The 23526-nt window shown below is 39.4% G+C and overlaps 3 protein-coding genes across 5 annotated transcripts; 1 reads left to right on the forward strand and 2 right to left on the reverse strand.

The window, feature by feature from the left end:
* Positions 1-825: 825 nt before the first annotated feature.
* Positions 826-7871, reverse strand: LOC104450823 (carboxypeptidase SOL1). 2 transcript variants are annotated; one of them, XM_010065522.3, is made up of 15 exons: positions 7461-7871; positions 7290-7353; positions 7059-7154; positions 6878-6908; positions 6722-6778; positions 5557-5652; positions 5013-5135; positions 3928-4032; positions 3658-3704; positions 3053-3178; positions 2741-2843; positions 2282-2344; positions 2005-2088; positions 1716-1779; positions 826-1488 (listed from the first exon to the last, which is right to left on the reverse strand). In XM_010065522.3, exons 1-15 carry the CDS (start codon positions 7564-7566, stop codon positions 1178-1180), a joined length of 1476 nt encoding a protein of 491 aa, XP_010063824.2. In that variant the 5' UTR covers positions 7567-7871; the 3' UTR covers positions 826-1177. The 2 variants fall into 2 exon arrangements, with proteins under 2 accessions (XP_010063824.2, XP_010063825.2); XM_010065523.3 differs by lacking the exon at positions 7461-7871 and having other exon boundaries at positions 6878-6931; positions 7290-7335.
* Positions 7872-11863: 3992 nt separating this feature from the next.
* Positions 11864-13749, forward strand: LOC104450824 (40S ribosomal protein S18). Its single transcript, XM_010065525.3, has 4 exons — positions 11864-11953; positions 12091-12251; positions 12924-13112; positions 13431-13749. The coding sequence occupies exons 1-4, from the start codon at positions 11951-11953 to the stop codon at positions 13534-13536; spliced, it is 459 nt and encodes a 152-aa protein (XP_010063827.1). The 5' UTR covers positions 11864-11950; the 3' UTR covers positions 13537-13749.
* Positions 13750-15594: 1845 nt separating this feature from the next.
* LOC104450825 (UDP-rhamnose/UDP-galactose transporter 6) lies at positions 15595-20488 on the reverse strand. 2 transcript variants are annotated; one of them, XM_010065526.3, is made up of 6 exons: positions 20349-20488; positions 18510-18742; positions 17401-17585; positions 17122-17322; positions 16745-16906; positions 15595-16160 (listed from the first exon to the last, which is right to left on the reverse strand). In XM_010065526.3, exons 2-6 carry the CDS (start codon positions 18637-18639, stop codon positions 15831-15833), a joined length of 1008 nt encoding a protein of 335 aa, XP_010063828.2. In that variant the 5' UTR covers positions 18640-18742; positions 20349-20488; the 3' UTR covers positions 15595-15830. The 2 variants fall into 2 exon arrangements, with proteins under 2 accessions (XP_010063828.2, XP_010063829.2); XM_010065527.3 differs by lacking the exon at positions 20349-20488 and adding an exon at positions 20178-20279.
* Between the last annotated feature and the right edge of the window lie 3038 nt (positions 20489-23526).

Consider the following 23526-nt stretch of genomic DNA (forward strand, 5'->3'; position numbering starts at 1 on the left):
AAAAGTTAGTTTCGCGTTGATTCATAATTCTAGACAAAAAGAATAAATCATAAGTATATTTCTTGTGAACTAGAATGTGAGTCATGACTATTGACCTCTTTAGGAAAGAGTAATATGATAGGTCTTAGTTTGTAAGATGGAGACAAAACTATGAAATAAACGCAGTCAATCTCGTGTTGATTAGTGATTATAAACAAAGTGATTAAATCATGAGTATATTTTTTGTAAATAAGAGTAAGGGTCATGACTATTGAACTCTTTATGAAGGAGTAATGCAGTAGGCCTTAATTTATAAGATGGAGTCTACCATGTGATTGTGCAGAAAGAAAAGCAGTCAATCTCATGTTAATATGTGTGATTCTAGACGAAGTGAATAAATCATGTGTCCTGGAGCTGTGCAGACACACCGCACTCGGTCTGCTCTTGTATGCACTCTGCAACTCTGATCGGGTCCTAGTTAATTATATCAAACTCTTTCTCTTTGGCCATAGATTGCGGAAACAACTTAACTATCTACACCTCGTTCAAAAAGCACTGCAGATAGCTCCAAATGAAGAAGAAACCATGAGGTACCCAGCACAGCAGATAGCTCCAAAGTCCAGACAATGGAGTTTGTGGCTGAAGGCTCCACAGGGCAACCCTAAAGTGGAGGGGCATAGGAGTTTCATATCAGCATGGTATAAGAGAATAAATCCATTTCAAACGCATGAATGCATGCAAAGCCCACACATGTCGATGGTGAGGAATTTTTCTGTATGTTCACCTGTCTATAAATGACAACATAATTCAAAAGAAATAGAGTACCCCTCCCAGAGCGCCAAGATCTGAATAATGCTAAAAAATGTGGACTTTTATTCATGTAAAATTCTGTGATGTATTGACTCTGAGTGTCCTAAATATAATTTAGCTTTAGCATTGCTCACTTGTCAGAAGACAATGTTACACAATCAGGTTCCCTCTACAAATGTGCTTTTTTCCCCTTCTGCCACCACGTCTCTTGTTTCTGCATTTTTCCATTCTTCATTACGTCTATGACAACCATCCGATTCAACCTTTGCCGCAGTCGCCAACAAGACTGTCTCAGATGGTCTGATATATGTAGCTGCCATAGGAAGTACAGCGCTGATGAATAAAATACAGAGCAAAATTTGCTTCTGATCAACTAACTCCAGAAGCCCTATACAACGACTGACTTTTTCAGTGCTCCAGTTTGTCTATGCTTTAAAAAAGGCATTCTCCGCCTAAAGAGTATGCAGATAAGTGCAAGGACAATAAGAATTAAAAGAAAGTACACTCCCAAGTGAGCATTCCAAACAAAGCCCATTAATTCAATACTGCTCTTGCCACTGCAGCTACAATCACATATACTTTTTAACTGATTATCGACTGGTGTAGCAACGGGATCCAGGATAAAATCCAGAGTCATAGCTCCCTCTTCCAACCAGATGGTCGTGGTCTTGGGTTTGTACCCAGGCATAGATGCCACAACTGCAGTGAAGATACTTTTAAGTCACAATGAGAAATTATTCTAACTGGAATACTGACAAGAACATTGATTAACACCACATTTTTTAGATCAAAGTTAAGATATTATATGTATTATCTAACAAGCACGCGATGTATTTAAAAAATGCTTTTTGTTGCTGTTAAAGTTCAATAATCACCAGTAAGATCACTAGATACTCCTAATAACAAAACAGCAAATAATGAAGTACCTTCATACTTTGCTCCAGGGGCAAGCACCCTATGGTAATCAGCGAGTCCTCTACTAGCTTGAATCTGCTAAGTAATTTAGGACCATATAGCATCTTAGAAAGAAAGGAAAAATAAATGAAACTACCAATACAGCTATATATTCCTAACAGAAAGAATCAGCTGTACTTCAAACAGCTTATACATTATTAAACCACAGAGATCACTACTAGATGGTGAAAATAAATGAACAAGACAACAAATGGCTACTGCATGCAAACAATTAGGACTAAAACAAATGCTGGGACGTACAGTGCTATTTATTCCCTTGATCAGGACAAAGCCAGGCAATGGCCTTCCACTATCCGAAGAGTAGATTCTTCCATGAACTCCAGTCTGTAAGAAGTTTTAGGGAAAAAAACGATTACACAACTTTGCATAGTTAACTAGAAAAGCTTTGTTGTACATGTAAAATTAAATTTTTTTTTCATCAGGGTAGTTTCTTTTTCTTTTTCTTTTTTAATTTCTTGCTAGAGATTTTCTGGATATTTTACTATCTGCAATATAAAACTCTGTGCAGACCACTTACCTTACTAACACTGGCAACAAGATTAAGCATGCTCATTTTGTTGTACTCCCATAGAGTGGGAAGCTGCAAATTTACACAGAGAAAGCTCAAGCAAATCGATCACTTCCCAAATACAAAAGTAATAGATTAGCACATGCAAGTGATGAGTCAGAGCCATATGAAATTAAAATATTAGTCAGTTTCAGCATCAAATTTGGCTCTTATTTAAACTAGGGAAGCAGCTAAGGGTCGAAATACCAGAACCAGATCCTTACGGTAATTAGAACCTATCTGGATTGCAAATGTTTTTAACTCAATTTTCTAATTTACCAGATTTGGTTAATCATGTCCATCCATTTTCTGGAGAAATTATTTGGTGGAGTGAAGAAATTTATGTCAACGGCACAATGCAAGCTCCAAACCATGTAAATGATGGTCGCAATAAGTAAAGCATACAAATTGACTCTTTTGGGAGCAGACCTCACTAGCATTTGGCCATTTATTGTCACTAACTTCCAATGTCAATTCGAAACAGCCACCATGGATATAGTTCCAGTCTTGCATGCCACCATATATCGGATACCTAGAACAAGTTAAGCGATATTATTAATGAAACTTTTTAAATAGTCAAATGCCAGGTAAAGCACTAAAGCGCTCCATTATAGAATGGAACTATTTCTCTTTTGCAAAGTCCAGCGGTTCACTTCACAAAGGTATTAGATTAAAACACTGGAAAGATCAGCACTTCCTATATTATGAGCTACAATGGATTTAGCCTCAAAACTGTCATACCAAGCTGCTCCATTTGTAATTCCTCCTTCAAATTCTTTACTCAATGACATGTTACGGTGAGAACGACTATATATACTTGCCATGAACCGAAAGGCTTCATCATCAGGGCTGGCAAAGTAATGTCTCCTGCAATTTAGGATTGCCAATAGTCATTAAGAATACAAAATATGAAAGAAAAGTATAAATACTGCAGTAATTTATGAAAAGTTATCAACAACAAATCAAGTAGGCCAACAAAAGATCACATGTAAACTTCAATTAATGTGCAGCACCTTTCTATCTTCTGTAAAAGATTTCAACTTTTTCATCACTATAAAAGGATGACTTAACTTAACATAGGAGTAATACAGAAAAGATTTGGGACACGCTGCAAACTGGAGATCAAAGCAGACTTACATATTAGCTGGAGATTTAATTCATGAACATAGAGAAAGAACAACCAATCAATGAAAAAGTAATAATGCCTAGTACATCTGGCAAAGAAGATGCAGGACAACACAGATCAAAGTGACAATAGGCACTGCACACAGGCTGGGAAATCAAGCAAATTATCAAGATAAGTGGCCCATGAATTCAACATATGAACCAGAACGTCAGACAATCACCTCTTGTCCTCCGTTCCATCCCATGGATAATTTGCAACTAGTGCGCCCTGAGAAATTATAAGAGGATGCACATTGTTATGTTTATTGTTCAAATAATTCTTCATATTTAAAATTTTAATCACATTACACATGGGAGGGAGAGGGGGGGGTGATAAACAAGTGTAAATCATGCATCAATAAACAAGTATATAATCAGGCATTGTCATCAAAGGCCCTGCCAGCATGACAGGATCTAGCACAAAAAAAAAAAAAAGTAGCTAAATTTAGTACCCCGTGCAAGGAAGCAGATGCTGTGAAACGAATCCCTCTCAACCATTTCATAATTGCCCTTGTTTCTGGCTGTCGTGAACTTATGTCTCCATTCATTGGAAAGAACTGCCCTTTCATGAAATACATACAGCATAAGATAATACAACAAAACTAAAAGTAAAGGGGAAATTGATCATAAATCATGGAAAGAGAGAAGTCTTTTCTTTATTCATATTAAGCAAGAAGGAAAATGCTTTGCTAACAACTGCAAAAATGCAAGAATTATATCTGAATACGCGACAAATCCTCAAAGGAAGAAAGCATACATGATAAGATCTTCTCCACTAGAAAAGATGAAGAGAAAAGGAGAACAATTGTTAAATTCCACCGTGACTCTTGAAAAAGATCTTAAATTGATGCAAGCCATCAAAGTTGGAATCAATTGCAAGACCCAAAGACTTGTTCCATTATTGGGCTATAGATGAAGGAAGCAATTATTAACATTATCTGACAATGAGAACAAGAAATTGAAGAGAAAATCATTAGACATGAGCCTTGATATAAAGCATGGCAATATTTGATGAAATAAAAGACACCTGTGAAAATGTCAGATTAGGAGTTATCATTCATAAAAGGTGAAAAAAGCAATACCCAAGCATGTTAGGGAAAGCTCCAGACTTCCAATATTAAGCTTTTCACCATATCCTCCAAGGGAAACTACTCTCCCTTCTTGCAAACGCTTTACTATCCTCTTTAAAATTCTAGGAACAAATCTTCACGATGATCCTAGAGTTCCCAATTTGTAAATTTTTTCATTTATCATTTTTCAATTCTTAGTTCGGTCTAACTAGATAGTTAAAACTTCGGTCAAGAAATATATGGTTAATTTTTAAATCACAACATTCGAATGCACATTATAATCACTTTTTTTTTTTAACGATGAAAAGGGAGTCCACTTCATATAAGGAAACCTGGTCCATGGATAAAACTTGTTTCATGCAGATGGACTACACAGACAACTTTGTTCGTTAACATTAAAGCCATGCATGGGGCTGGAGCCCATTATAATCTTTACAAAACTACAGATTGCAGCAGTAATAAACTACCTGATCAGGAAAATCTCGATTTAAATCAATGTTATTGGCATTTCCGCGCCTTCTAAGTGTGAACCCATCTGGGTTCATTGATGGAAGCAAATGAAGGTGAAGATTCTCCACAATTAATTTTGCCTGCAACACCAATATTGGGCGATAAAACATCAAGAATGCTTAATTATATCTACAACTGAATGGACAAGACTGTAACGAGCAGAATGCTACTTCTTAAGATACATCGCGAGAAATAAGATTTACATAGCGCACCATCCATACAAATGCACAGATATAGATTGATCATTAGAGGCCAAACATGACCAACAACGCTAGTCATAAGAACAAGCTAAAAGCCAATCAAGTCATGTTGATATCTGGAATGTTTTTAGTGAATCTGGACTTCCACGATCTGAATGGATATGCAGGAATGCTGACGATTAGCTTGATGAGTACCGTCGAAGAATGAAAAATGAAGCCAATCCTCTACACTGATGATATTAAGGAAAGAGAGAGAGAGAGAGAGAGAGAGAGAGAGAGAGAGAGGGAGGGAGGGAATTACCAACGGATCCTTCAGGTAATTATCACAAATCCAATTCGCTAGAAGCATCAGAAGCTCACGACCGACAGGTTCATCCCCATGCACATTTCCTATGAACTGCAAGAATTTGACAAAATGGGAAATTTCAAATTATATTATTTTGTGATTAAATGATGAAAGATATTGAAAGATCAAGAAAGGTGATCTCAATTCACCTCAAGAGAAGGAAAATAAGAGCAAAAGCCATTTCTTGTAAACAAACACAAAGCACAGGAAATATCTACAAGTTATTTATGAATTAGTCAAAAGAAGGGTTTCCCAAGGAAGTAAAAAATTAACAGTTCAGGATTCAACCTTCAGATCCTAAGTTCCGACCTCCAAAGCAGAGAAAAAGATGGTAAGTCATTTATAAGAAATACATGTGCCACAAGGCTCTGAGTCTCCTGATTGTAAACGACATGCATTTTCGACATGAAAGTACCAGAAGAGAATAGCATCCAACTAATTGACTTAGCCACATATGCGAGAAAATGATACTTAATCAGATGCCGTGTATGATGACAGATCTATGAACCAAAAGAAAAGCACAGTGCAACATTAAATAATTGCAAATTCTGATAAAGCAGCAATCATCAAGTAGCTGATTCCATGAAGATAAGAAAGAACCCATAAAGAATGAGGGAAGTTGTAATAAGTGATGAGAATGGTGCTCAGTTCCTCAAGAACCTCTAAAAAAAATGTTGGAATAGATGAACTCCAGACAAAGACACATTTAGGTGGCCTAGGCCTTTAAAGGGCAAAATAAGATGTACGCTAATTTGGAGGAAACTTACTCCTAAGAAGAAGGTGATGGCATAGTGAATGGCATGAAGGAAAAGGAAAACTTATATGAAGATTAATGCTTTAATTAATGTGATGGTAAGAAACGATACACATCAAAAGGGTTTGAATAGCAGAGACCATTACACTCACAATGGCCCACTGGTGAATCGCTCTATCTTTCACTTGAATATATCATAACCCACAAACAAACTTGCTAAATTCCGTCCATCAGAGTTAAATAAGATTGCAGGAACAAAGGGACAAAGGGTAAGTCAAATAATTGTTCCGTATCAATGGCATAACAACACACTTAAAAACCTTTGTTTAAGGATGAAATTAAGAGAAGCAGGGAAAAGAGATTTACTTTAAATGCAGGTTCAGCCTCTTCTATTCCAGGCTTGTCCGAGATCTCTATAACCCACTGTTGCCAATTTATCAGAAAGCCCGGTTCAGCAATCAGTCAGAGAGCCATATGAAAAAGGAAAAAGACATCGCAGGCTAAAACTGACAAATTCAATACCAGGGGAACTCCATTAACACTCTTGCCAATACTGATGTCCATCACAACGAATCCCTCAAAGAGAGAAGCAAAAAACGAGTCAGCATCACCACACATAGTCTGAACTTCGATTATGAGAGAAAAATCTCGTAACGCACTGATACAATCACAAAAAAGCAATAACAGAAGTTGACAGAATCACCTGTATATCCTAGAGATATTGCCACATCTCCGGCCGAAAGCTTTGACGGCCTTTTCAAGATCAGAATTGGTCATGTACCCACGAGCCACATCAGGACTGCCAAAAAAAAAAAAAAATTACAAAGAAAAGCCAAAGATTTAGACTTTAAGACTTTATACGCCTAACAGCTGAATACAGAGAAGAAGAAACGTTGCACAAGCCAAAAAGCAGAAAGCCCGAGAGATAGCATACCTCACCGCCGGCCGCTCCCCGAACAAGTGCCTCGCGGCCCCAGCATAACCATCGGTCGCAGAGCCTGCGAGCAGCATCAAACAACCAAAGTGAAGCGAACCCAGATGAAGAAAATGAAAACCCATTTCACCCGAAATTCGTAGCGATGAAATCCCGTCATGGGTAAGGGACCTGATGAAGGGAGGGATCGACTCTCGCCGCCTCTGGCTCCCGCGTGACCGAACAACGACGAGGAGAGAACGAGATGGAGGAGGCACGAACACAAGACAAGCTTCATCTTTCCCTCGCTTCTTCGCGGATTGATGGCGCTCGTTCTTCTCCGGAACAAGATCGCGCGACGAGCTCCGGGATCGGATTCATTCGCCGCAGGGGGCAGTTTCAGCTGGAGCAGGGTCCGTTTCGCATCGTCGCGCGGACAGAGAAAGTGCAAGAGAAACTGAAGATGAAAGTAACGCGGCGCCGCACGCAGATCGATGCCCGATCGAGACACGCGATTCGGAAATCCGTTGACTTGGGTCCGAATCCCAGGTGGGGTGGCCTTTTCTTGCCGAACTCGGACTCTCTCTCTCGTAGGATCCACCCCCCTTGAATTGGAAAGTGATACAGATGATCTTTCGATGTGTAATGGCGATCCTTGAACCGGTCCTAATTACTCTTTAGGACGAAGTGGAAGAACATACTTAGTCCTTAAATATCTAGAATTATAGAAAATCAGTTTTAGTTTCTTATTTTTTACTATTCGTGATCAATCCATAGATACCGATAACTTGAACAAATAAAATATAGCTATGGTAAAACTTGGAGATCCAACTACAAGATCACAAGTAATTTGATACAAGTATTGCGCCTCGACACATTTGGAGGAGAGTTGGATGTTTCTTTTAGAGTACACATGACAAAATTTCTAGAATAAAAATTAATTTCTATTTCCTAAATAAGTTTCTAAGTAAAAATATATATTTCATGCTTGAGTCAAAAATTCTATTTCTAAAATACAAATTCGTTTGATAAAAGAATAAATTTCTATTTTAGGGAACAGTTAGCATCCAACAGTCGATGTCTCACAAACGAGGAAAAGTGCCAAAAAGTCCTAAACATTTTGCCTTTGTCGATTTAGTCCTAAACCTTTTTTCGGTCCGATTCGGTTCAGTAAACCTTTTTAAGTTGTGCCAATTCAGTCTTTTGGACGGATTTTGCTTGACCGGCCGTCCGACCCGCGTGGACAACTTTTAATAATCTTTTTATTTTTTATTTTTTTTTCTTTTTATTTTCTCTTTTTGTCTTTTTCCTCTTTTCCTCCAGGTCGCCGAGGTCTCGGCGACCGCCGGCCACCACCGGGCGAGGCGCGGCCGACCTCGCCGGATCCGCGAGGTCGAGCCTCGCGACCCCTCCATGGGCGAGGCTCGCCCATGGCCCGATCCGGCGAGGTCGGGCGAGGGCGAGCCTCGCCCATGGCGATCTGTTGAGCCTCGCCGCCCTTGCCGGGGCGAGGTTCGCCTCGCCAAATCCGGCGAGGACGAGGCTCGACCTCGCCGGATCCGGCGAGGTCGGCCTCGCCCTCGCCGGGCGGTCGCCTCGGCGGTCGCTTTGGCGACCCAGGCTAGAGGAAAAAGACAAAAAAAAAAAAATATTAAAATATTATTAAAAGTTGTCAATGTTAGTGCCGATTAGGCACGTCGGTCGGCCGGTGTCCGTCCAAAAATCCGGCCAAAATTGGCCAAAAAGACTGAATTGGCACAACTTAAAAATGTTTAGACCGAATCAAGACCAAAAAAGGTTTAGGACTAAATCAAGACAAAGACAAAAGGTTTTGGACTTTTTGGCACTTTTCCCCACAAACGACGAGCGGGCGGTGAGTAGTGACAAGAGTGAATGATGATGAGAGTTTTCATTTTTCACTTTTATTGCAGAAATTAAAAAGTTAAAGATTTTAGTTTCTGATTTATACTCCAAATCTATTTCTAGACTAAAATTTGTTCTAAAAATATAAAAATGAAATTGTATTACCAAACGAATTTTTGTTCCGAGTCTCTTTCAGAAAATAGAAAAACAAATAAATAGAGAAACAAACAATTTGTTATGCCTTCTTAATTTGTTCAATGTCTATCTCTAAATGGGCTTAAGCACTTCACTCGCTAGGGGATGGGATTCATTCACTTGCATTCCTGCCAACGCTACAAAAAGCTCAAGTCTTAACGCCCTTACTACCGTTGTGCAGCCTTTCCTCGGGTTCGTAGAGTTGGGTTTCCCATTTACCCACAACGGAGGAGCTGCCCCCACCAGGCAGGCGGCCATGGGTCATAACGTACTCTTCGCACAACAAATCCACTTTGAAGTTGACTTATTTGCTCGGCCAATCGTCGAAATGTGTACGAGATACCATAAGAGCCCAATATCTCAATGGCACTTTTGTCTAAAGCTTTGAATGAGTCCATGAACTTTAACTCGGAGTGTGATGTAATCTCCAAACTTACAATTTCTTTAATGTGGCCCTTGCATTTTTTGTTCATGTTCAAACTAGTCTTTAAACTATTTTGTCTCTAAACATAAATTAATGGAAGGATAACATGAGATATTTTCATATTGTTAAAGGATTAGTTTGAACATTTACAAAAAAATTCAAAGATCATATTAAACAAAATAAAAGTTTATGAACGATATTGCACGTTATGTTAAAGTTTAAAGACCATGTTGAATAAATTAAAAATTGAGTAACCATATTACCGATTATAGTTCATAAACTACATTGCATATTTGTTAAAATTCAAAAGTCATTTGTATCCTTATCCCAACATAAATTTTTGTACATATGTTAATTATGTTATTCTAATCAAGTGATATTGTAAGAGAAAAAGGAAGAAAAATCTATTTTTTAGATCGAGGCAATTTTTGTTTGAATAATAGCGATTTTCCCTTTCGGGAGATATAATATTAAGGGCCTGGAGAATTTTGACTTAGAATGTTTATAATATGAACTATCTTTCAAGAATTTCTTCTCCCATGTGTAACAGTTACAGGTAAATGAATTTGCGTAAAGCACATGTGGTATGACTAGTAACTTCTTATTGCTTAAAGACGGAAAAAGAAGAAGAAGAAGAAAGGACAATTATGATTTATTTATTTATAGGGAGAAATCCCAAAAACGACCCTTTCAAGAAAAGTTTAAAAGTTGGATCAAAGACTTTTGGAACAAAAAGAAAGAGATGTGGAGGTTGTAATCTAAGGGCGCATTTGATAACGATTCTATTCCCTAGGAAGTAGATTCTAATCGAAATGATTTTTTTTTTTTTTGAGAACAAACTCTGATTAAAAATGATTTTTTTTATTCTATTCCCAAGAACAAATTTTAAGTTTTTTAAGTCGTTTGGTAATTGTCTAAAATTTCTAATTTTAGAATAAAATTGCATTTGATACTGTGTTCATTGATTCTATTCCAAACTAATTTTTTTTTAATTTTTAAATATTTTTATACTTTTATACTTTTTTCCTGTTTTTTTTTTTTTTTTTTTTTTTCTTTTTTTTTTTTCTTTTTTTCTCCTATTCTTCTTCTTCTTCTTCTTCAAGCCCACCGGAGTGTCACGGCTGAGCGTCACCGCCCTCCTACAAGGCCGGCCCTCATCGGCCCCCGGAGCCTTACCGAGGAGGCCACCGCCGGCCGGGCGAGCCTTGCCAAGGCTGGGTGAGGCCCACCTAGCCACCGATGGGGCTAGGCGTCACGAGGCTTGCCCAGCCCCAGTGAGGCTCGACCTCGCCAAATCTAGCAAGGCTAAGCCTTGTCGGTGGCTGGACTTGCCTTCGGTGAACTTATTGGACTTTGCCTTGGCCTGGTGAGCCTCCGGCGAGCTTGCCGAACCGGTTGCCGGCGACCAACGGCGGATGGTGGCAAATCGCTACCACGTAATTGAAGAAGAAAAAAGAGAAGAAAATAGTTGGTTTTGATTTTTTTTTTTTTTTTCTGATTTTGAAACAAGAATTACATTTTTTATTTTAATTCTTGATTCTACTCTCAATTTATTATCGGGAACAAAAATTTTATCAAACGCGATTCTAGGCTCAAACTTGATTCTGGAAACAAAAAATCAAAATTTGGTTATGTTTGGATGCTTACCAAACAAGGGCCTAAGCATTGTTACCTTATCATAGCTGAAATTGAGAATTAAAAAAAAAAAAAAAAAAAAAGACTCATTTTTGTTGAATTCCATTTTCAATTCCATTGCATCACGAGCTAGACTTGTAAAAAAAACCTATGTATTAAGTATGACCCTATACATTAAATATGTACCGCCGGCGGTACTTCCGTTATTGCTTGGAGTCAGTGAGCCTCTTAGAAAAGAAAGGAGAAAAAAGAAAAGAAAATGATTTATTTCAGATGTTATTATAAAAACAAGAAATTGCTCTTTTTTTACTTCTATTTTTATTCTGGAAAATGGATTAAATAAAAATTAGAAAGAAAAAAATTGGAACGTTTTTAATGGCAGAGAAACACCAGTAGGGGAGGGGAGGGCAAAAGCGTCATTGCACGCCGTAAACAGGCATATATAACTCGCTCCAAACCCTAGCTCTTCTCTACACGGCCAACGAAAGGAAAGAGAGTTCTCGCGCCCCCTCCCGCATCGCCGCCGCCCGCCGCCGCCGCGTCTCCGAAGCCCGTGTCAACCGCGATGGTAAGAACCGCCGGCGGTACCTCCGTCCAGCTCTATTTTCTCTCCTTCTTCTTCCTTTTTCTCCCTCCCTGGTTTCGAGTGGTTTGGAGATGGACGCGTGCGAATTCGTGATTCCTTACGGTGTGAAAAATGGGCAGTCGCTGGTGGCGAACGAGGAGTTCCAGCACATCCTGCGTGTGCTGAACACCAACGTCGATGGGAAGCAGAAGATCATGTTCGCCCTCACCTCCATCAAGGGTATCGGCCGCCGCTTCGCCAATATCGTCTGCAAGAAGGCCGACGTCGACATGAACAAAAGGTTCGGCTCCTCTTTTCGCTCCCGCTGGTGCGAAGCTTGCGTTGCTTCTGGAGAATCGAGTATCATGTGTGTGCGGCTAGGATAGTTCGGAAAAAAAATTGGTTCTTTATTTGTGGGCGCTAGGATTAATCTTCCGAGTAAGAAAAGTTTCGTGCTTTCTGGCTGTTTGATGTGCAAGTGGTACGTCTCCACTCATACAGGCATCTGGGTCGGATAGTTTCTGTCGTATTTTGGAGGATAGTTGTTAGTGGTCATCATTATCTGAGTGGGTCTTCGGTGATCTTGGAGCACTGTTTTTTCGGTTGGCTACTCACCCAACTACTTGGGCACTGGTCACATGCGAAATGAAGTAGCTACTGATTTTGTAGTCATCGTGAATTTTATGGAAAACCTGGGAAACATGATGACTTGTAGTGTTTTGTCTTGTGGACGGAGTAGGAATTAGGGAGATTCGGTGCTCATTACTTCTTTTTCTAAACTGAATTACAGCACTGGAAGATAGTCTATATGATTGGTTTAATCTTCTGTTTCATCTACTGGTTTAATACATTGCTAGTTCTAGCATGTGAAATAATTGTCTAGTGAATGATTTGTCTTTGAATTCCTCGCAAAATGATAGGCATTTCTGCTATAAGATGCATCTAATGCGGGAATTTTCTCTTTTGCTGCCAGGGCTGGTGAATTGTCTGCTGCAGAGCTAGACAACCTCATGGTTATTGTCGCCAACCCCCGTCAGTTTAAGATTCCAGATTGGTTTTTGAACAGAAAGAAGGACTACAAAGATGGAAAGTATTCCCAGGTTGTCTCAAATGCCCTGGACATGAAGCTGAGGGATGATTTGGAGAGGTTGAAGAAGATCAGGTGACTACAACATTTGCCCATTTTCTTGCTGTGTATTGGTTTTTAGTGCTGTCCCATGATTAAGACAATTTGTCACTTTTTCATTCTGTACAAGTATGTGGTTGGGAGACCTGCATGTGTATCGTCACTTCTTGAGCATATGTTCATCCAAATTGATTTTTTCCTGATTGCAAAGCTAGCTTTTGCTAGTAGCCTTCTCTGCTAGTTTTGTTGGACATATTTGTTAGACATAACTTACTTTATTTTGGCATCATCCCTCTTAGTCAGAGGAATCTGAACATGATGATGTAAGTAGCTGACATTAAAACTGCAATGCAGGAACCACCGTGGTCTGAGGCACTACTGGGGCCTGCGTGTCCGTGGCCAGCACACAAAGACTACTGGCCGTAGAGGAAAAACTGTTGGTGTCTCCAAGAAGCGTTGAGTTTTATTCCTTTCAATTGTTGGCATTACATGGAATGCCTTCAGAGGAGTTCTTCCGCTTGATCTCTGAGTTTAAGTTCCTTGCATGGACTTAGTAGATTTGAAACTCAATATTTTTTTCCTTTCAGTTGTATGATGTGTTTTGCCCGGTTTTGCTGAAGTGGTAGTGCAATTACATGAATCAAATTTTTGAAAGAATGCCGTTTCTCGTCAAGCCTGCTGTTTGTTATTTTCAATGGCAAATGATCATGTAGTTGATATGGTCTATGCTGAATTCACCTAGGCTTGGCTTCTGATGCTGAATTCACCTAGCCTTGGCTTCTGATGCTAATTTTGAGCCTTGGCTAACTATTGGGGACCTCGGGTTTTCCTTTTTAACAAATTTTAGGCCTTTGAATCAATGGGGCACATTCGCCAACAGCTACTGAAACTTATACCATAACTAACGATGTCATGGATTCCATACGGCTTGCAAGTAAATTGGACATGTATTCTGTGTCATTTTTATGGGATGTGATGGTATATCAGGTGTTGCCATCAAAATTCGGCTGTCACTCAGGCATATGAAACTTCGGGGATCAATAGATGAATGTTAAGTACCCAACTTGCATATAATTGTCGCCATCTAAAATGGACTTGCAAAGGTCTGAACTACTTTAATGCTAGACGATAATACTTCAAATCGTGGGGGGAAAGTACACTGGTTGTTTGGGCGTTTTGCGGTGACGAGGGGCTTTATCTTCTTTATCCTCTTACATTCCTTCCGTGGAAGCCATTGAGATGTTCAATTTTGATAACAATCGACAAGTCCAAGATTCGCATTCCAGTCTTTTTCGCTTTTTGCTTGTACATAACTAGCCTCTACCTTTGAATCTTTCATTGACAGCCACGAAGGCGTGGACCTTCATCTATCTGGCAACCCTGTCTCATTTACTCGATATTTGCTTGGTCCACCAGATTGTCCTGTTGAGGTAATGTTATGTGTGTATTAGAATCTTCAACCCTTATTGTGCCACATGAACTGACTAGGGGACATATTCACCTTCCTTTGCTCATCGCACGTTTTGCTTATCGCACGTTTTTGTTTCACTGTCATTCTCGGGTTAGCAGACGAGAGAAAGAGGCTATTCTCTTTTTTAGCCTCTGCTGTCTGAATCTTCGTCTTGGGTGTTGGGTGATCGATCCCAACTCTTCGATCACTATCGAATAGGGGAAAAAAAGGAAAAAAGAAATAAATCTTGTCCGTTAATTGTAAAGCTTTACCATTTTGTGCGTTACAACAATTTTACATAAGAGTTGTGGGAAAAAGGGAAACATCCGTTATGGTCCATCCCCTCAAACAGACCATAGAACTGCCGCTCGGATTTCATCATGCTTCGTCATAATAACAGTTAAAAGAGAACCCACACATTTCTATCCTCAAACGAGGGAAACAGACCGCATGAATTTGATCAATTCTACGCGACAGGAGTCCTCCCCACGCTACTTCCATGCAAGATGATAATGCTCCTCTTCCCCTTATTTACCCTTTGGAAAAACTAACTTTAGAACATTTAACATTGCACCCGAGACTTGAAAAAACTAGGAAATAATTATGAAAATACCAGGTGAAAAGTATGAGGTCTCTTCCAGAAAATGCAGAATCCGATGTCTAGGATTTTAAAGTATGACGTGCCGAGTGTATGTTTTAATATTAGAAGATGCAAAGTGTAATTGACAGATAAAATTTGAAGATAGATTTTTGTAAATCACAGGCAAAATTAATTGGCTAAAACTAATTTCCTGATGACGCTTGAACCCTTATTCAGTAGGTTTGGTATTTCTGATAATTATTTTAATTTAAATGCACATCAGTTCGTTACCAAGCAGTAATAAGGCAACTCAGAATGGAGATAGATGACCTCTCAATAAAAAGTCACTTCACCTAAGTAGGAACCCTAAATGACTGGGACTGAAAGCTGCAGCATGCATGAAGTGCTGCCTTTAAGCCAAAGAACAGAGAATAGCCTGGACAAGCTTGCTCCACCAAGAAGAGTGAAGAAACCAAACCTTTTTATAATTATGAAATGAACAACAATTTAATTACTATAATTTATATGATCAAGCAGGGAAAATTTTTGCAGCACAGCTAAACCTATTCAGCAAGATCTGTTCCCTTGGAGCGGCTTGGGGACAACAAAGAATAACTCAATGAGGAAAAACAATGGAGAAGAAAAGGAACACTGGTTTTCTAATCTCAGATGATAAATTGGAATCAGCTATCTTGTATGTTCGCTCACTGGCAATCACTAATATTCAAACTTTCCCATCTACTTCGGTGGACTCCGACAAACTACCGTGTTTATGTTGTCTGCTGGTAGGAAGTGAATGGCTTCGGCGCTCCTTCCCCCCAGGCTTAGATGACGCATTGCCATACCAGATCATTCCAACTACAGCTATGATCATGCCGATGACTACTTGGAGATTGAGACCCTCCTTCCCAAAGAAGAGGAAGCCCATGATCAAGACAAGGATTGTCTTCATATGGCCAATTACTTGGAAAGAAACAGCAGTAAATCTACCGATGCAGATGAACTGGCTGAGATTAGTCCCCACAGCAATGGTGCAGGATAGAATAATAAACATCTGCAAAATCCAACAAGAAAAGCAAGAGTTGAGTAACTGCTCTTCATGATTAGAACTAATTGAGAAGCTTTAATAGAGTAACTGCCCATTCTTATGGTATCATTCAACACAACCTCGAGTCTTTATGTTTCCCTACTATGAAACATCAATTTTCTGTGGCTAGGAAACTCAAAGATGAAGCAAAATCAAAGAAGCAATATCAAAATCCCATATATTAAGTGTATGATATCCACGACATCCATACTGGTCATGAAAGTTATCTGGTCCCTGGTAAATAAAACTGTAAGGAGGCCAACATCAGTTTCTGAACTCCAACAAGAACAACAACAGTAGGAAGGTGCATGTGGTTCATCAACAGGTCAAATATAGGCAAGCACATTCCTAGAATGTCCAATCAATCAGGTTAAACACTGTCAGAATATACCTCAACAAAGTGCTAGCCTCATCTACGAATCTAACCGGAGCAAGGAAATTGTACATTAAATATATTACTTTTAGCACAAGATTCAGAGAGCAGAGGCTCAGTCCATTGCAGTGCAGACAACTAAAATGTTACTTTAAAGACTATGAATATGTAGGCTTACCACAGCAACTGGGGTGTAGTCATAAGCGTCAACTCTCTTGCTTGTCATCCAATAGTCCAGAAATGGGCCTACCAAGAGCAGCGAACCAGCCTGGGCAGGAGCAGTATGTCCCAGCAAGTTGAAAGAACTTAATGAATACTTTCGCTGAAGGTAATGTACGTACTGCACAAGGAAAAACAAGGTTCCCAGATGGTGAACTCAGGCAGCTATTCTGTACATCTATAAGAAGCTTGAACATTAACTGGAGGTGCACAAAAGGCATACCATAGCCCCAAAAAACACAATTAGGATGCAGGATAATTGACTTTGCATGCCTAAGAAATACTTGAAATAGGGTAAATCATAGACTAACATTAAAAGAAACAAAGATTACTTACATATTGTTGAAGCGCAGTGCTCCACACTGCAATCAGAGCAGCAACAAACCCTTTAGTATTAACACTCACATCAGTGACAGTACAGACACCAACTCCTAAAAGAACAACTCCTATGCTCAGCTTTGTATCTCTGGAGTACCGCATTTTGTCCAACACCACTTCCAAAAAGCAGGAAACAGGGATCATGCTCAGCTTTGCAATCTGATAGTGGATTAAGCAAACGTGTAAATTGTAAAGCATCTCGCAAAATTATTTACTAAATTGAAGAATCAGATGTACCTGATAGAATCCCACTGAGTTCCACATTAGACTGACATTCATTCCGACAATAGAAAAATTGGCGAAAATGACAAATTTCAGAAGCTCCTGGAAAGGCAGATGAGAGGACTGGATGTATCCCAACCACCTTAAGATGGCTGTCATCAAGGTCGTGGTAACAAAATGTAAACCAGTCAATGTTGTAGCTGCAAAGGAAAGAGAACTAATGTCAGGAATAAGGGTATATCGCCGTAAAGTATCAATAGTTTCATATTACAACTGGATTAACTTTATCCGCAAATAACAGTACTGGTTCAGGAAAAATCCGTTGTCCTCACACCTCAAGAATACTACTACTTTTATCCAATTACTCCCTAAACCATACATTTGTGGAGGAATCCATCTGAGATAAGATATCATGTTCACTTTCTTCTCACGATTGTAGAGATCTATTTAGTTACTACCATAGTGGACTGTTTCGGAGTTCTTATCTGAAATTGAGGCTGCTCAAATAAAACGAACCAAACAACTCCTGTAAGCCAAATCTCACAGGTAGCAGGCAAGGAACAAGAACTTCAAGACTACTCAGCACTTAATTCTAGTAAATTTAGAGTTCTTGAGCTTCCTGGCAGGGGGCATCATTGTTTGGGCTCAAAAGTATTACTGAAACAAGAGAGCAGTTAAATATAGTGTTTCTAGATAATCATGAATATGTCCCGTGCCATTGATAATCTTCCTATCACTGCAAAATTTGTTTTGATGGTATCCTAACATCAAACTCCCCAAAATAGATTTGGTTTTGGCCATGCAGAAACTTCACTCATTCTCTGCAATTTTAACTACTTAAAATTTTTCACTCTCTATTCAATTGCTTCACCTTTCCTTTGACATTTATTGTTAATAACCCTCAGCAACTCCTCTTACCTGTTCCCACCTTACAGATGACAGGTACAACTCCAAGGCATAAGCTTAAGATTGAGATCTTTAACCACTATGTTGAACAAACTACCGGAGGAAATCACCCATGTGACGATCATAATGCTAGGACTTGTATGGCTTAAGTATTAAGTTTTATGCTAGGTCAAAGTAAGACAAAAGGATACTCCAACAATAAGAAAGCATTAGCTTACCAAAGCTGAAACCATAAGTAGCCATCAAGGCTTTGTTGACAATGATAATACCAACTGAAGTAACAACATTGAACATCCAGGCAGCTACATCTACAGCTGCCTTTTGATCAGCTTTGCTAGATAGAGCCATCTTTCAATTTCGTCAACTATGCTCCCTAAAGTCTATCTTTCAGTCTCCATAAAGAAAGTCGTGGAAGAAGAGCCAAGAGGGAGTTACTTGCCAACACAAGCTTCTGCAGAGACATCACAACAACAAAGGAGAGTTAGAAAGGTCCGACTCAATAAGCTGGCATCTTAAACATCAAATTTGTAGCATCTACAAATTACACAACCAAATTGCACCATGCAGAAATTATTGAAATAAAAACCTCTAGGATATTCAAAAGCCAAAATAAGAGTCAACCTCCATCACAGTGAAAAATAGTAACAGTGAAGCAAGAATTATACTACATCTCACTTCTTTCTGTAGAGAGCTCAACTAAAATGATGAACTAATCCTATGAAGAATCTGAACTAGAATCTAAAGATCACTAGTTAACTAGCTTTGCTCTGAAAAAAATTGAATTTTGTCGAAGTGCCATTACAGTATGCCCAAACCAACCTTTGGAGATGTGTAGAACGCATTTTAAGATGAAATCAAACCTTAGTATCTAAATTAAGCAAACTATAAATTGATAAGAAACTTATTCTTCTCCTTGTTCAACTGGGATTTGTTTCTGTAAGCAATAAAGCTCCACATGGACTTAATAAGTGGGCGTATAAATCACAATTCTTCCTGTTCAGTAAGTTGTGCTTCGACAATTATTTACCTTTGAAAGGACCCCCAACTCTAATGTAAAGGAGATATTGACATATTTAGCTGCTCCAAGGGCATTTTACCAGACTAACATATAATGTGGATGGACAATCTACTCTGTGAATCCCTATCCTAGCAATTTCCCTTTCTCATTCCATCCAACTGCCTGATAAGTATTCATGCATTGAAGTCTCGATATAGTAAATTTATCTACTACAAGCACAGAATTCTCAGTGATTCTCCATAGAATTCTTTCCTGGAAAAATGGGTAACGTTGTATGGCTTTCACTAAATTGGAATTAAGTAAAAGCTTTTCCACCATAGACAGCAGACTGATTTGAAGATCGTGACGCCATTTAGCAGTATATGTCATATCTAGCTTATTAAGGAAATCAAGCTAACTCTAGCATGCTTTTTCCATGGAAAGATGCCGCAATTCTACAGGGCGTCCACGCAACCAAAACCAGAACCAGATCACTACGTATTCTCCCAACTGAGACCCAACACGATTTCAAAAGATAGCGAGCATAACAACGGACACTCTGCACAACAATTGCTAACAAACCAGCTAAGCCAGCCTCGATCAAGCTCCGGGACTTAAAAAAAGTAGACAAAAACCAGGGAGCTCGAGCAAGAGCTCGCCCTCGGAGCGGCCGATCACTAGACTGCGCTCGAGCTTCAAGATCATCGATCCAAGCAGCGCATAGGGAGATGAACAAAACGCACGGAAACCGAACGACTACAGATCGCGAGCAAGCCGATCCAGAACGGAATTCAGCCGCCGGTCGGGGCGATCGAGCCCGATCGAGCTCAAACAACGAGCAGGATGCGACACGCGCGACACTAGTCTAGCGAGCCCCGCGCGAATGTACCTCACGAGAAACCCTAGATCCGATCCGGCGGCGAGCTCCGCTGGACGGCCGGCGAGGGAGGGAGAGAGATCGCCGAGCGGGAGGGCGGGCGAGCACCCGGAGATGCGAGGAGGATCGAGATCGGCGATGGGATGCGCGGAAGAGAGAGAAAGAGAGAGAGAGAGAGAGAACCTGGGAGATGCAGAATAACGAACCGGAGAAGAGACGGAGCCGCCAAGTTCGCAACCTTCTCGCTCGTTAAGGAGCTTTTAATTAAGCTTACGTTGCTCTAATTAACCTTCAATTATAGCTTCACTCGATGTGTTTTTTGGCTCCCTTTTTATAACCGCAATTAATTCGCATTTATTTTTTAAAATATATATGATTTTCGGCGACGCTAATAGCGCAGCCTCTTTTTTTTTTTTTTTAACTTTTTTTCGTGCAGACGAGACGGATTAAAATGCTGGGATACAAAATGAAGTACCGGCTTTTCCACACAGCTCCTACTTTGGCTAGCGGACGTGGGGCCTTCTTTGCGATATTATTCAAATTTCGGTAAATTATCGTGGCGTTATATGCGGAATCGCGAATACACGAGACATCCAACGACGCATGACCTTGGATTGAGGTCGGGGAAGCAAAGGACGACTTCGACCGAGGTTGGTCATAGCAGTCTCGACTTCAAATCTTGGTCAATTTTGAGTGGCGACCCTGATTTGAGGTCGCCGCGAACCACCATCATTGGTCGACGACCTCATTGTGGTCATTCGAGACAGGAAATGACTTGCGATGTAGAGAGAGAGAGAGAGAGACGTCGAGGTTGAATTTTAGAGATAGCTTGGAGAGGTGACATCAATCAAAGGTGCCAAAGCGGGACGATGGTCGGAGTGGCGAGGTGCAATGAAGGGTGGCAGTAGCAGATGTTGGTGGACATTTTGAGTGATCAGAGATAAAAGATGGAATTCAGGATCTTGTTTCTCCTCATGTGGTCTTTCCATTATAAGAATTGGTCTAGCGGTACTAGAAAAGTATTTTTGAAACTAGGGGTATGAAATAGGAGTGAACGATTTCAAAGTCAGTTAAGGTTCCACCATATACTTATTTATTAGAATCAATTCCTTTAGAATCTAAAAACTACTCTAATAAGAACTTAGAACTTATTCTATCATAGATTCCAAGATTAATTCTAGGGTACACTCAAGTTTTACTCGTATTTTAATTAAATGATTACAGTAAATCATCACCTTTAATAATCCTTATTTGACTATAACTCATAGTTACATACACGAAGAATATGAAGCAAAAACAAAGTAAAAATCTCAATCATAGGATATTGCCAAAATTGGAAACTTGGATGAGTAGTTCCAAATTACACTCATAATTGACCGCCATTAAATGCCATAAAATTGGGCAAAAAATCAAACACACACAAACTTATTCTAAGAATTTGGAACTTGGAACTTACCTGTCGGAATCGATTCCCCAATTTTTGAAACTTAAAACCTATCTTACATATCTTGGAATATGAAATTAGACCATATCCTAGCTCCAGATGGATGATAGTAGCATGCTTGACACATCCAAGTCAAATGGAAAATAGTGTTTCCTCTGGCGAACAAGTGAATAAGGCGTAATAACCTACCCCATAGGCTGAGGAGCAAAAGGAGGAATATGCCTAAGGAGGGGTTTGCGTTCGATTAGCTAGTTAGTGAGGCTATAGTGTACTGAGGCGATGATTAGTAGCTAGTCCGAGAGAATGATCAGCCATATTGGGACGGAGACATGACCCAAACTCCTATGAGAGGCAACGGTAGGGAATTTTTCACAATGGGAAAAGCCTAACAAAGCAATGCCATGTGGAGATAAAAGGCCTATGGGTTGTGAACTTCCTTTTCCAAGAAGAATTCAATGATGATGTCTACGCGATAAGCATTAGCTAACTTTGTGCCAACAGCTGTGGTAATACATAGGATGCATGTGTTTTCCGATTCCCGATCTCTATCCCGAAACATGCTCACCTCTAATACAAAAGTGGTACGTGTGTGAAAAATGTGTATGTGAAGGATATTATTGGATATAAAAATGAAGAAAGTTTGGCCCGATGTATTAATTAGATTGAAAGATTTAATATTCAATAAACTTTGCAATTCTTTTATAATCGATAGGTAGTGGCGTGGAGACTCATTTGCCGGAGGTTTGTGGAACACCCTACAAACTTCATGAATGGCTTAAGTCCAAATGGTTAGCCTATGCAGGTAGTCTTAACTTGAAGCAGTTTTGCACACAGATGAATGGATTTGAATGGGTGACATTTAGTTTGCCCCAATCAACTACGCCAATTCTGAAGGGTTTACTTCATAATTTTCTGAGCTTATAAATCATTTCGTAAGTAAAAAGTAGAAGTAACAAACTCTTAAAATTCTAGCTCGGGAAGTCACTTATCTAAATCTCATGGTAAATTGCTTGCAAACTGCCTTAAATCGGGGCCAGTTATGCTTAACCAAAAGAGCTAGTTTTAGTTGATTTGTAGGATTGCAAGGTCTTCAAATAGCCAGGTTTTCCACTCGTGCCCATGGATCACGGAAAAGAGGAAAGGAAAAGTTGTAATTTTCATCCCTGCATTTATTTATTTATTTTTGCAATCAATTCCATGTGCTTTAAATTTGTCTAATCAAATTCTTCTACTTTCGTAAAGTTTCTTATCAAGTTTTGCCGACACCAAATCCAATCAAATTTAACTTATATGGTCATTGAAAGACGTCAAGATGTGATACGGATAAAAGATACAGACATAAATGGGAATTTTTTTGTGTATGATGTGAATAAAGTGTAGCCAAGGTGGACATCCATGTGGATGACCATGAAGGAAATTTTTTTCCAAGTCAAGTTATGAGGTAACGTCAGCTGGATTCAATCAGCCTTGGTGTTAGAAGAATTTGATTAGACAATTTGTGAAATGTGAACGGATTTGGTTAGCCAATTAAAAGTAGATGCACTTAATTGGAAAGAAAGTACACAGACGAAACGTAGAATTTTTTTCTGAAAAAGAAAAGTGGGAGCAATTAATATACAAAAAATTTAGAAAATTTTTGTTGGATTTGAATAATACACGCACATGCACATGCACATGCACCGTCTTTCCATCTCCGCACTACCCTCCCTTGAGCAAGTTTCAGAACCCTCCATTTGAAAATAGTAAAGTAGTGGAATATTTCATGTGCTATTCATGGGACGCATCAATAAATTCCTCATAAAGTATGAGTATATGATTAATTTATCTTCTTTAATTTGTTTTCAAAAGGAGGTGGGCTGCTCATTCCAAATGAAGGAGCGTTCCACCAAACAAGGTTTAATGGCAATTCCATGGCTC

This window comes from Eucalyptus grandis, chromosome 6 (genome assembly GCF_016545825.1).
Source record: "Eucalyptus grandis isolate ANBG69807.140 chromosome 6, ASM1654582v1, whole genome shotgun sequence".
Lineage (NCBI taxonomy): Eukaryota > Viridiplantae > Streptophyta > Magnoliopsida > Myrtales > Myrtaceae > Eucalyptus > Eucalyptus grandis.